The 12337-nt window shown below is 40.0% G+C and overlaps 1 protein-coding gene across 2 annotated transcripts; it reads left to right on the top strand.

Annotated features, from left to right (window-relative positions):
* The first annotated feature begins 227 nt into the window (after positions 1–227).
* slc39a6 (solute carrier family 39 member 6) lies at positions 228–11854 on the top strand. 2 transcript variants are annotated; one of them, XM_017699244.2, is made up of 11 exons: positions 228–352; positions 1894–2589; positions 4181–4325; positions 4422–4529; positions 4683–4852; positions 5004–5189; positions 6355–6442; positions 7722–8063; positions 10438–10518; positions 10720–10910; positions 10995–11147. In XM_017699244.2, the coding sequence occupies exons 2-11, from the start codon at positions 1900–1902 to the stop codon at positions 11145–11147; spliced, it is 2154 nt and encodes a 717-aa protein (XP_017554733.1). In that variant the 5' UTR covers positions 228–352; positions 1894–1899. The 2 variants fall into 2 exon arrangements, with proteins under 2 accessions (XP_017554733.1, XP_017554734.1); XM_017699245.2 differs by lacking the exon at positions 228–352 and adding an exon at positions 454–574 and having other exon boundaries at positions 10995–11854.
* Positions 11855–12337: the final 483 nt, after the last annotated feature.

Here is a 12337-nt window from a genome sequence, read left to right as displayed (position 1 = left end):
AGGTAACGTCTTGGATGAGGAGAGGATGTTACTGCGTTGTGACTCATACTGAGCAACACTGTGAAGCACCAAGACCCAAGAGCTTCAGAGGAAGGTCATATGTGAACTGAAAACAGCGCATTGACTTTAAATGGGTGCATAGACTATAAGATAACTGAAAATCTGTTTGTAAACATTGACTGATACAGCAGGACCTGGACGAAAAGACGCAGTCACTGTATCCATTCTCTGTAGGGGGCGATAAGCACAACTTTGGTGGCTTTTAGTACAAAACGAAGAAGTTCAGCAGTATTTTCATTCGAGAGCCTTTGGCGGATTATATCAGCAGGCGAAGCTTATAACCGCCAGACTGGTGAGTATTTATAGTTATTTGTAAGGGAAGAAGTTAAGATAGTGAATCAAAGAAAGGATTTTTGTCAGTTTGTGCGCTAGTACTAGGATGCGCCCGTGATTTCCGGTTGTGGGGTGACGTGTATTTGCACACGAGCCGAAGACAAAGCGAGTTGTGTGCTGTGCGCAGCGCTGTTGGAAAAAGGGCGCTTTGATTCGATCGTGCTGAGCATCGCTCGCTCCGGTAAGCCGCCGCTGATCGTAACGTCCGAGCTCTGCTCTTCACACGTGTGTTATTATTGTGAAAAGTGAACAGCGGCAGGTTTCACCGACCAGGCCTTGTCCTGTGAGACACAGGCGCGCTGTGCTGCTTTGCCAGCTCTTCGTGCTTCTTAACACTCGTCGATTCACTTGAAGTTTGTGGAGCAGGACATGATATTTAACTGATGTAGAGTAGATAAAATTCCGTGAGAGGAACTAAAACTAAACGTACCTTCAGAACGGGGTGTTGTCACTTACGTTTATACCGAAGTGACACGTTACACTAGAAAAGCTCAACATATGGTGGATATGACACAACCCACTAATAACGTTTGCGGATGACTGCGTGATTCATAATGATTGTAGTGACGTGACCGATACGTTTTTTCGTCTCGCGCACATCAGATTCAGTCCTGTTGAGCTCTATATGAGCTGAAAACACTATACTGTGTAGTGCTGTTGTTGATGTGTGTGCGCGAGGAGTGCTCCAGATGGCACTGCAGACCCTTCGCCCAGATGCTGTAATGCCAAATTAGTTAGTTCTCGTTACATATGTAGTCAGACGGGCCGAGTTCCAGGCTACATTTACTGACTTCTGTTCATGGATTTGTTTCTTTCTCGTGTAATTTCAGTTCCGTTTCTGATACTCCTGTACATTTATGCGGGAAGGGATGTGCTACTTCATTACATTTTAGTCGTTCGCTTTCAAAAATTCTTTTGTGCGTTGAATTTCATTCGGTTCTTTTTGGATAGTGTCTGGACTGATTTGCTGATGCTCACACCTCTCACGTTAGAGCTTGTCATTTTGTTTTCAGATTAGAAGCATCAAAAAGGGAAGAAGATGATCTAACAAACAGTTTTTTTTGGATAAGTTGTTGACATGATAGTTTTCAAAGTCCTACTCAAGTCTTTTTAAATTTTCTTTTTGTTTGTTTGTTTTTGCTATTTCTACTTAAGTCAAATTACAGCTCAGGGGAATTCTCTGACTTCCCGTTTTGAAGGTTTCTGGTTTGCTTAGTCACACTAACTTGTTCATTAGTATGGTGTACCCACCATATTCCAGGCCAGGAACACTGTTTTAACACCAATAGATAAATTGAACAAGTCATGATTCAAAAGTAAAACTGACTGAGAAATGGCAAATGGGATTGTCTAGTTTTATTACACATACATTTGACTCTTAATTTTGCTGTTGACCCCAGTTTTACATACTATGGTGTCAGAACTTTAAGGGGAGGAATTGGTGTTGCTGTATTATATATAAATATAATACCAATATATTCATTAATTCATCTACTGTAGGTGACCATGTCCCCTGCCTGGGCACACCTCCTGGCAGTTACATCACTGGTGCTGTTTGGGGCGTGCTCGGTGGGAGCGAGTGCTGACTGTGGCCCTGTTGCAGTGGAGACAGACATCCGGCTGGCAGAGCAGACACAGAAGCAGCACCTGCATGCACTCTTCCTGAAGTACGGACAGAATGGCAGCATATCATTGGCTGGTCTTCAAAGACTGCTGGAGGGAGTGGGGCTAGACCGCATCAGGAAAGTAGTAGTGCAGCACCATGGAAATGAACACAATCACACACACTCACATTCACACTTACACCCACATGCACATAAACACACCACACAGACGCACTCAGTGTCCAGCAAGAAGGAGAGTGACGGTTCTCATGTTGAAAAGAGTGACTCCACCCCCAACATACATTCTGATTCCGTTTCTGGAAAGAAGAGCCAATCAGATGCTCACCATAATCTTTACATGAAGAGAGCTCCTGACTCGACTGCACTTTTGACCACACCCTCTTATGCCACAAAGTCCCGCAGAGCGAATCGCAGTGCAAACTACAACCTCATGCAGGACGCTGACTCCCCTCAGTCTAATTCAACACACTCTAACCAGACTGAGAACTTGTCCGCACATCACCTGGATAACCATGAGCATGATGATCATGAGCATGATCATATCCAGACCAGCCTTAACTACAGTCAAGAGGTACACATTCTCATGCACATACCTGCTATAAATACAAGTCTGCACCATATTTAAGATTTTTGTGATTTTGTATTATTTCCATTCATTTAGTTTAGTTTAACATTGCACATGTGGGAGTTTTGATTGTTTATAAATTTGGCAGGGATACAGGTGCTCATTTACTTTCACATTTGCCTCCTTTAGTACCATCAAATGTGTTCCTGCAAAAAAACATTTGAATTTTACACATTACAACATGTGAAGGTCTCCGCTCATGACCCAACCTGTTATTCAAATGGCTTGCCATTTATGCCTGTCTGTCATTATTGGCAGCATCACTTGCTTCAAGAATGATACAAGCATCTGTAAAAACAGGTTATCTCAACAGCACAACAGCCATGTGTTGCTAGAAGAAGAGAAAAACATGCTCTGATGTTGAATTTCATTTGTTTGGTGCAGACCATAGTTAAAAATGTGTCAGAGCAGTGAACTGAACAAGGTTCGCCTGGAAGGCTGAGAACGATGCTCTTGGACAGGCCACACTTCTGTTGTACACTCCATGTACAGATGGAGTGTTTAGATCGATCGGAATGGACTGAAAGAAAAAGTTAGATTAGCCTGCACCAAACAACTCCACAGCATGCCAAAATCATGGTCATTACTATGTGTATGCATGTATGAAAGTGCTCTGAAACTACATTTCAATATAGCCAACATATAAACAGTTAGCTGCTGACAAAGGCATAGAGAGAAACTACATTTCAGCTGCGTTTAACAATGTTAGCTTGGACACATGCTTGCTGATGAAAAACTGAGATTCAGAACCCCATTTAAGTACTCCCTGCTCTGTATTGGTTCTCACTGTCTCTGCTGAGCTTTCCTCTGGAATACAAAGAAAAACAAAAAGACAGCTTGCAGTGCCACAGAGAGCAGAGCTCCTGGTCAAAGGAGTTTAAAGGAATACACCTGCATTTCTCAGCCTAATCTCTATACTATGTCTGCAGTGTACAGTTGCTTCAGTACTTGCAGATTAGCTTCTATATCAAGATATTTTGGCTAAAGAGAATTTTTGTAAAGTGAAATGTGTTGAAAGATGTGTTAATCGACAATACAATGCAGATGATATAAATGCAGAGAAAAATGCCAGAGTATTGCTTTAACCTAAGGGCCTTTAAGTGGATCTTCATTTTATTCCACTTTCATAGCTACATAAAAACATTTAAAATTGTGTATTATTTTCATAGTAATCACCAAGTAGTTCATAGTATTTACTCTCTAAAGTTTTCAATCAACCTTTATTTAGTCTCAGAGAACATTGAGGGTGCCCCTCATTTACAATGTTGCTAAGTTTTAAGTCTTAAGTTTATTTATTTATTTTTTTTTTTCATTTTTTTTTTTTAAGAGTGCTCCAGTGTAATACAATAAGCAACAAGATACATGGCAAGAAAATGAAGCACTCAAAGTTTCATAGTTGAATAGTAGTATTATTCAACCACATAATCAGTGGGATAACATATGGGAAGTGCAGAATTTGGCATCACATAGATGATCACTTGAGTTTTTCCCCATTGTTTCAGAAACCTAAATCTGTTCTTTTATCTCTTTTTCTCAGTGCCAGAATGCCACTACTATTTTGCAGTCCCATGGCATGTCCCAAGAAGTTATCCTCTCTGTACGAGACTTCAGTTTCCTTTGCCCTGGCCTCCTTGCACAGATTGATTCCAAGTCCTGCCTTCTGCATCCTGAGAACCAGTCAGGTTAGAACATGGTCCAAATTATTTATAAAGCCTATCTTATGCTCAGTAATGACATAGTGTGTTTAAGAGATGTGGTGGTTTAAATGTCACTTTCAGATTATAAAAATCACTGGCACCATGATGATCATCATCACCACCACCACCACCACCATCATCATCATCTACCCAGTGACAAAACACACAAGAGTTCTCCCATTCAGATTGGTAAGTATGTAATGTATACATGCAAATAAGAAGAGTATTAAGCATGTGTATGAGGAGATGTATTGAATACAGTCTAGATTCCAGAGAGATGTGCCTGTGTGTCATATCTCTGTATGTGTGTGACTGCATATGTGTGTATTTAATGTGTTGCAGCTTGGATTGGTGGGTTTCTCGCCATCACTATAATCAGCTTGCTGGCTCTGGTGGGCGTGGTCTTGATTCCACTCATGAACAGAGTCTGCTTTAACTTCCTGCTCAGCTTCTTGGTTGCCCTTGCTGTTGGCACACTTAGTGGAGACGCCTTCCTGCACCTTATACCACATGTAAGATACACACATAATTTACACACAGTTTCCTGTTCTAATCTACTTATTACCTGTGTTGCATACGTTCCTTTGCATTCCAAAGCTTACGTATATACAGCAGCCCTGTCTGGAGTCTCTGATTGACTTTTTTTTTTTTTTTTTAAATCAGTCTCAGGGTCACCACAAGCATCACCAGGAGGCCAGTGAGAGCTTGGAGCACAGTCTGCATGGAGACGATGAGGATTCTTTGAAGCCTGTTTGGACAGGACTGACAGCGCTGGGCGGAGTCTACGTCATGTTCCTCATTGAGCACTTCCTGACCCTTGCAAAAATGTACAAAGACAAAAAACAGAAGGTCAGACAAACAAACACCTGGTCTGACAAATACACATGTGGATTGAGCTGATTACAGGGCTGTATATTACAGTGTATTTATAGTGTTTGAAAATTAGGCAAGATTATTATTGTGACGACCCTAATGCACATTTTATCCAGGCAGTTGAAGTTTCCTAAAGGCTGTAGCATTTATAGCAATCTCATGACCAAGACTTGTCTTGTGTTTATGAGCTTGTTAAGTCTCATTAGCACAATGGATAGTACAAGTGATTGACAAGTGATAGTACAGTATGTAAAGTGGTTGTATAGCATGTTTATTCCAGCATCACCCCACAGGCAGGAGATTGGTGTATGATTCCTTGTTCAGTCAGGAATGGTAAGACACTCACCTTTGCATTTGCTTACCATTGTAAGTCACTCTTGATATCAGTGAGGGTGCGCTAATAATTCCATCATTATCTGATTTCAGCTGTTATCCAACTGGTCATGTAAGCAACATACTTGGATTTCGTACACCAGATTAAAGTCACTAATGAATATCTCAAAATCATGTAAAGAAACCTGGATTTTCGTTCAGTACTGGAGTTTGTAAATCCTTATTCAGATTTGTTTCCTTTTTCTACACCTGCACTGCCTGAGAAACAGTAAACACTAACTTAATATGCCATGGGCTGTGGTTATTTAGGGAATTCATTGGCTAGTAAAAGCAACGGTTGAGGTGTGCATTTTGAATTCATAAATCTGATTATTAAGAGACTCCTGTAGACCCTGATTACTGAATTGCTGTTAAAGGTGCCAAACAAAACTTTACCAACATTGGTTTTACTGCAGTTATCAGATTATGTGCATGTAAATGTAGTCACTAGCATAAAAAACAAACAGAACAAATTTTACCACCTTTAACAGCACACCTTGTATTTCAAGGAATCCAAGTTGCTCAAAATTGTGATTGTATACTATTCTTCCTTTTGTTAATTTATTTAAAACATACCTCATTAGAATTGGATTTGTTGTCAGAATGCTGAAAAATCACCAGCCCTAGTTGCCAGTAATGCTACATATTTTAACCAACACAGTCATCAATCACTATTCGACTTCAAGGTCAAATTCAGGCCTGTAGGATTTTGGTAGATTATAATGTGCAAATGTGTGTAAAATGCAAATGTGTGTTTGTGTGCATGCAGGTGCAGAGAAGGGCAGACTTGGCTAATGAAATTTTGGAGTCAGAGAAACTGCCAGCTCTAGAAGACCATGATGTTAAACCCCTGGATGGTATGTGTGTGTGTTTGTGTAACAATGAATTTGTGTATGAACCAGATGTTGCAAAACACTGCACAGTACCAGTTTTGAAACTAGATTTAGTTGTGTGTGTTTTTTTTTTAATAATCTTTGATTTTTCTTCTTATTCTGATTCTCCCTAAAACATGACTTTTTTTCCCCTAACCCCCATTTGATCCTCACAAAACTTTTATACTATTCTCGGGAGTCTGAAGTGTGATAATTATCAACATGTTGATATTTCCAAACAGTATGACCACCGTTTTGCTAATTAACCCTTCCACATTGGAACAAAGTTTACTTAAACAGTAACTGAAGATTGCTTCATTTGATATGGTTATGTGGCACATGATTCTGAGATGACCTATACATTTTTTGTTGCATGCCCATTGTTAGAGGGTGTTGTAACTGATGAGCTGTTTCTTGGCATCTGTACATCCGATATAGCTGAAATTTGATAGCTTGAAAATTGGGCCACCTCTAGCCAATCAGATGTCAGCATGTATTTGATAAGCTTGACATTGAGCAATCATGATTAAGCTTCAATGGTATGGAACTTTCTATTGCCCTATTAAATTAAGTGAATTGACCACTAACTGGCGCTACCTATGTTTTGAACAGTGAAATATCTCATTATCCTTTTCATTTCTGGACATCAAATTGGATTCTAATTATTCTCTCAAACAGGTCTTAAAATCATGTTGTTGTAATTTTCTTCATTCCACAGATAAGTATGGGTGTGTTGTCATTCAGCTTCCTAAGTTGAACAACTTTGTAATTGCATCATGTCAGAATTGGTTTGTCAGATATTTTTACTTACTTGTTTAAACTTACTATACCAAAGTCAAAAAGTAACTTTTACTCAAACTTGACAAACATCATCTTTACACATTTCTCATCACAAATTATGATAAATGGAGGCTTTTTTGAAAACTCTGTCTGCCTCATAGTGACCTCATAGTGCTGTTAGAGCTTATGGCAGTTATACTTTTTCTTTTCTGAAATTCTGTAAAGCTGCTTTGTGACAACATCCGTTGTAAAAAGCGCTATACAAATAAATTTTGATTTGATTTGATTTACTTGCAACTCTGCTTGGACCCCAAACCATAAGTTGTAGAACCACAAAATGTGGAGGTTATGTTTATGACGTAACCCACACCAAAGGATATTAAGCCTCATTATGCTGATGAGTGCTTGGACCTCGTGTATTGTGTTTTGCCACTTGCAGCTGCATGTAAATATTTCTTTCCTCCTTTTCCTTTTTCGCTTTCAGACGCTGGGGCAAATGGTAGGCATGCATGTGGACTCAGCTTACCTGAGGAAGAGGAAGTAATGTTATCTCAAAGCTGCTACACAGATGAAGACTGTGAGAATAAGTGCCATTCCCACTTCCATGACACGGTTGGCCAGTCAGATGAACAGCACCATCATCATCATGACTACCACCATATTTTGCACCACCACCACTCCCAGAATCATCACCCGCACACTCACACACATCGACACACGCAGTCATACTCTGTCCAGCACTTTGAGCATGCTGGGGTTGCCACCCTTGCTTGGATGGTTATCATGGGAGACGGCCTGCACAACTTCAGTGATGGACTGGCAATAGGTAATATACCCTCACACTGAGAGACCCATGTAAGCTCATTGCTGTAGCATAGCTTTAGTGATGGTCAACCTTCACACTCAACTTGCTCCTCTGATGAATCCCTTCTAATGATCTGTGAACCCACAGATATAGTATTTCATTTTTAATCGGTCAGTCAAAACTAAGATAATAATGTGTTTAAAATATTATAGACATGCATTTTATGAGTAAAGTTTTGTTTCTTTCTTCAGTAGCCTTTGAATGGTGGGAAACATAAAAGGTTAATATATAAATTATCAGTAGCCAACAAAAAAAGAGCTATAACTTCATTTTTGTCTGAAATTGACATGGAACACAATTATTTCTATGGACTATTATAACCGCTGTGAGCTAAATTACTTTCTTCAAATTGCATTGTTAAGTGGTCATGAAAATCACCTAAAAATACATACAAGCCCAATTCCAATGAAGTTGGGACGTTGTGTAAAACATAAATAAAAACAAAATACAATTAATTGCAAATCCTTTTCAACCTATATTCAACTGAATACACTACAAAGACAAGATATTTATATTGTTTTTATTTGCAAATATTCACTCATTTTGAATTTGATGCCTGCAACACATTCCAAAGAAGTTGGGACAGGGGCATGTTTACCACTGTGTTACATCACCTTTCCTTTAAACAATGCTCAATAAGGGCACGTAAATGTTGAAGCTTTGTAGGTGGAATTCTTTCCCATTCTTGCTTGATGTACAACTTCATTTGCTCAACAGTCCGGGGTCTCTGTTGTCGCATTTTACGCTTCATAATGCGCCACACATTTTCAATGGGAGACAGGTCTGGACTGCAGGCAGGCCAGTCTAGTACCTGCACTCTTTTACTACGAAGCCACGCTGTTGTAACATGTGCAGAATGGGGCTTGGTACTGTCTTGCTGAAATAAGCAGGGACGTCCCTGAAAAAGATGTTGCTTGGATGGCAGCATATGTTGCTCCAAAACCTGTATGTACCTTTCAGCATTAATGGTGCCTTCACAGATGTGCAAGTTACCCATGCCATGGGCACTAACACACCCCCATACCATCAGAGATGCTGGCTTTTGTACTTTGCACTGATAACAATCCGGACAGTCCTTTTCCTCTTTGGCCCGGAGGACACGGCGTCCATGATTCAAAACAATTTGGAATGTGGACAGACCACAGGACACTTTTCCACTTTGCGTCAGTCCATCTCAGATGAGCCCGGGCCCAGAGAAGCCGGCAGCATTTCTGGGTGTTGTTGATATATGGCTTCGCTTTGCATGGCAGAGTTTTAACCTGCCCTTGTAGACGGAGCGACGAACTGTGTTCACTGACAATGGTTTTCTGAAGTGTTCCTGAGCCCATGTGGTAATTATCCGTTACAGAATGATGTCAGTTTTTAATGCAGTGCTGCCTGAGGGATCGAAGGTCACGGGCATTCAGTGTTGGTTTTCTGCCTTGCTGCTTACGTGCAGAGATTTCTCCAGATTCTCTGAATCTTTTGATGATATTATGGACTGTAGATGATGAAATCCACATTGAGAAACACTGTTCTTAAACTGTTGGACTATTTGCTCATGCAGTTGTTCACAAAGTGGTGAACCTCGCCCCATCCTTGCTTGTGAACGACTGAGCCTTTCAGGGATGCCCTCTTTATACCCAATCATGACTCACCTGTTTCCAGTTAACCTGTTCACCTGTGGAATGTTCCAAACAGGTGTTTTTTGAACATTCCTCAACTTTCCCAGTCTTTTGTTGCCCCTGTCCCAACTTCTTTGGAACGTGTTGCAGGCATCAAATTCAAAATGAGTGAATATTTGGAAAAAACAATGTTTAGCCGTTTGAACATTAAATATCTTGTCTTTGTAGTGTATTCAATTGAATATAGATTGACAAGGATTTGCAAATCATCGTATTCTGTTTTTATTTGTGTTTTACACAACGTTCCAACTTCATTGGAATTGGGGTTGTAGAAAACAGTACAATAATAATGGTACAATTGTTTAACTCAATTAATGAAACTGTTCCACAGCAATATACCCATGTATTTTAGTCTTGGAGTGTACCAGAATGTTAAAATCACTGAAATGATGCCACCAGACACCACTGCAGAGGATTGTTTTCTGAACTTATAAACTCTTACACTACCCATAAGTTTTCATGTCTGTAAACATGTCTGATTCAACTTATCACTTAATTGCCAAGTTGAGTAGGAGTGGGAGCAGAGAAAACACTAAACTGTGATGTATACACTAATTTAAGAGGTCTTAATTATACAAACACTTAAAATCTAATTTAAAAATAGCAAAAATAAAATGCAACATCACAGAACATAACATATGTCTTTTAAAAATCCTTTTCTGTTTTTTCAGGAGCAGCATTTACAGAAGGTTTGTCCAGTGGTCTCAGCACATCAGTTGCTGTATTCTGCCACGAGCTTCCTCATGAATTGGGTGAGTAAATGTCCATCTTTGTCATTATCGTTAACTCTTTTGAGCTCATGTGTTTGCACATGCAGTTTGTAACCCTGCAGTTGTGTGAGTGTTGAGCCCATGGCTTGTCTGACTTGGGTTTTAACAATAAAACCGGCACAAAACTTCACTGTTGTATTGGAGAACACATAAAGAGATGATAACCGTTCTCCCTCTGTTTAGGTGATTTTGCGGTCTTGCTTAAGGCTGGGATGACTGTGAAACAGGCAATTCTCTATAACCTACTCTCAGCCCTAATGGGCTACCTGGGGATGATTACGGGGATTCTGATTGGCCACTATGCAGAGAATGTAGCCATGTGGATCTTTGCTCTTACAGCTGGACTCTTCCTGTACGTCGCACTGGTGGACATGGTGAGTCAACATTTTGCATTTATTCATCTATAAAATATTTGTTGCAAAGCAAATCTCACAGGCTTGTTTGTAATTTCTGTGTAGGTCCCGGAGATGCTGCATAACAATGCCAGTGAGGCAGGGTTCAGTCACTATGGGTTCTTTGTCCTGCAGAATGCTGGCATACTGCTGGGTTTTGGCATTATGCTCGTCATTGCAGTGTTCGAACACAAGATTCAACTCAGCATAGACTTCTAAATCCATGATGATCAGTCACACCAAACCTAGTTGGTAGCTCCTAGGATGATACTTAGTTCCTTATCAATCCATGACAGCAGAATGGACAGTACCATTGGCCAGTAGCCATTTTCTGCTCTTACACTTGGCTGACCATATAGACATTTTGCTGGGAACAGTCAATTGAGGACAAATGGGTATTTTGGAACTTAATATAATAATTTGGTGATTCATGGAAATCAGGTCTGTGACTTTAGTAGTTCAGGATGCTCAGTTCAGTGAGTCCATAATCACCTGGTCATCTCAGTCTGCTTGATGTGTTCAATGTGGTTTGCTCAGTTTTTTTTTTCTCTCGCAGAAGTTACATTGTGGCTGTCAAACTTAGTCATGCAGTGAATAATTTATCTCCAGTTTAAATAACCCTTATCCCTGTTCAGATACTCAGCAGTCATGATAGCCAGTCACAAACACTGACTAGAGTCTGTAAATATCACTGGCATTCTGTATTCACTTTGCCCTTCATTCATTCCATCAGTGCATCACTTATCTTACTGTATTTTTATTGTTACTAATGTCCATTGTGGCAGCTTGTGTAGCAACTGTTATTATACATGTTATGTGTTGTTGAATGTGCACGTGTACTTGTATAAGTTTGGAGTATGATGGAATTTCCTGTGTTTCACATTCCAGTAAAGATTCAGAGAATCTCTGCGAGGTCTCTTTTTTCACTCTGCATTAAGTTTTTGAATTAATTTAACTGTCTGTGTTTATTTGCACCTCATTTATACAGAAGATATTAGAATAGTTTTTAGTGTACAGTTGGGGCTGACATACATACAACCATTTTTGATGTGAGTATTGATTCCTTCATGTACTGAAGATTTCATGGAATGGGTTCACTAGTGCTAGAGGCTAATCATTATGCCCTGCGATGGACTGGTGATCTATGCAGTGTCCTGCCTTATACCCAGTGACTGCTGGGTTAAGCTCCAGCTACAAGCTTAGATTCTCATGGCTTCTTATAGAGTAACTGAGACCAACCCATAATAACCTGTGCTTCTTACACCTGTAGAACCACCCTGAATCTCAGTGTTCCTTCACCTTGGTGTTCCACCACCTCCTAAAGATGGAATGATGAGAACAGTGAGACACTGCAGCTGTTACACATTTTAAAGCAGCACTTAACTTGAGTCAAACAGTTATCAGACCTA

The sequence above is a fragment of the Pygocentrus nattereri genome, chromosome 19, assembly GCF_015220715.1.
Source record: "Pygocentrus nattereri isolate fPygNat1 chromosome 19, fPygNat1.pri, whole genome shotgun sequence".
In the NCBI taxonomy this organism is placed as follows: Eukaryota; Metazoa; Chordata; class Actinopteri; order Characiformes; family Serrasalmidae; genus Pygocentrus; species Pygocentrus nattereri.
Note: the sequence above shows the minus strand (reverse complement) of the source record. Positions and strands in the feature narration are given on the sequence as shown.

Bases quoted from the DNA above. Each gene is read 5' to 3' on its own strand.
- slc39a6 (XM_017699245.2), top strand. From the start codon at position 1,900: ATGTCCCCTGCCTGGGCACACCTCCTGGCAGTTACATCACTGGTGCTG. The intron at 2,590-4,180 runs GTACACATTCTC...TCTTTTTCTCAG, and splicing joins GCCTTAACTACAGTCAAGAG to TGCCAGAATGCCACTACTAT. The intron at 8,064-10,437 runs GTAATATACCCT...CTGTTTTTTCAG, and splicing joins CAGTGATGGACTGGCAATAG to GAGCAGCATTTACAGAAGGT.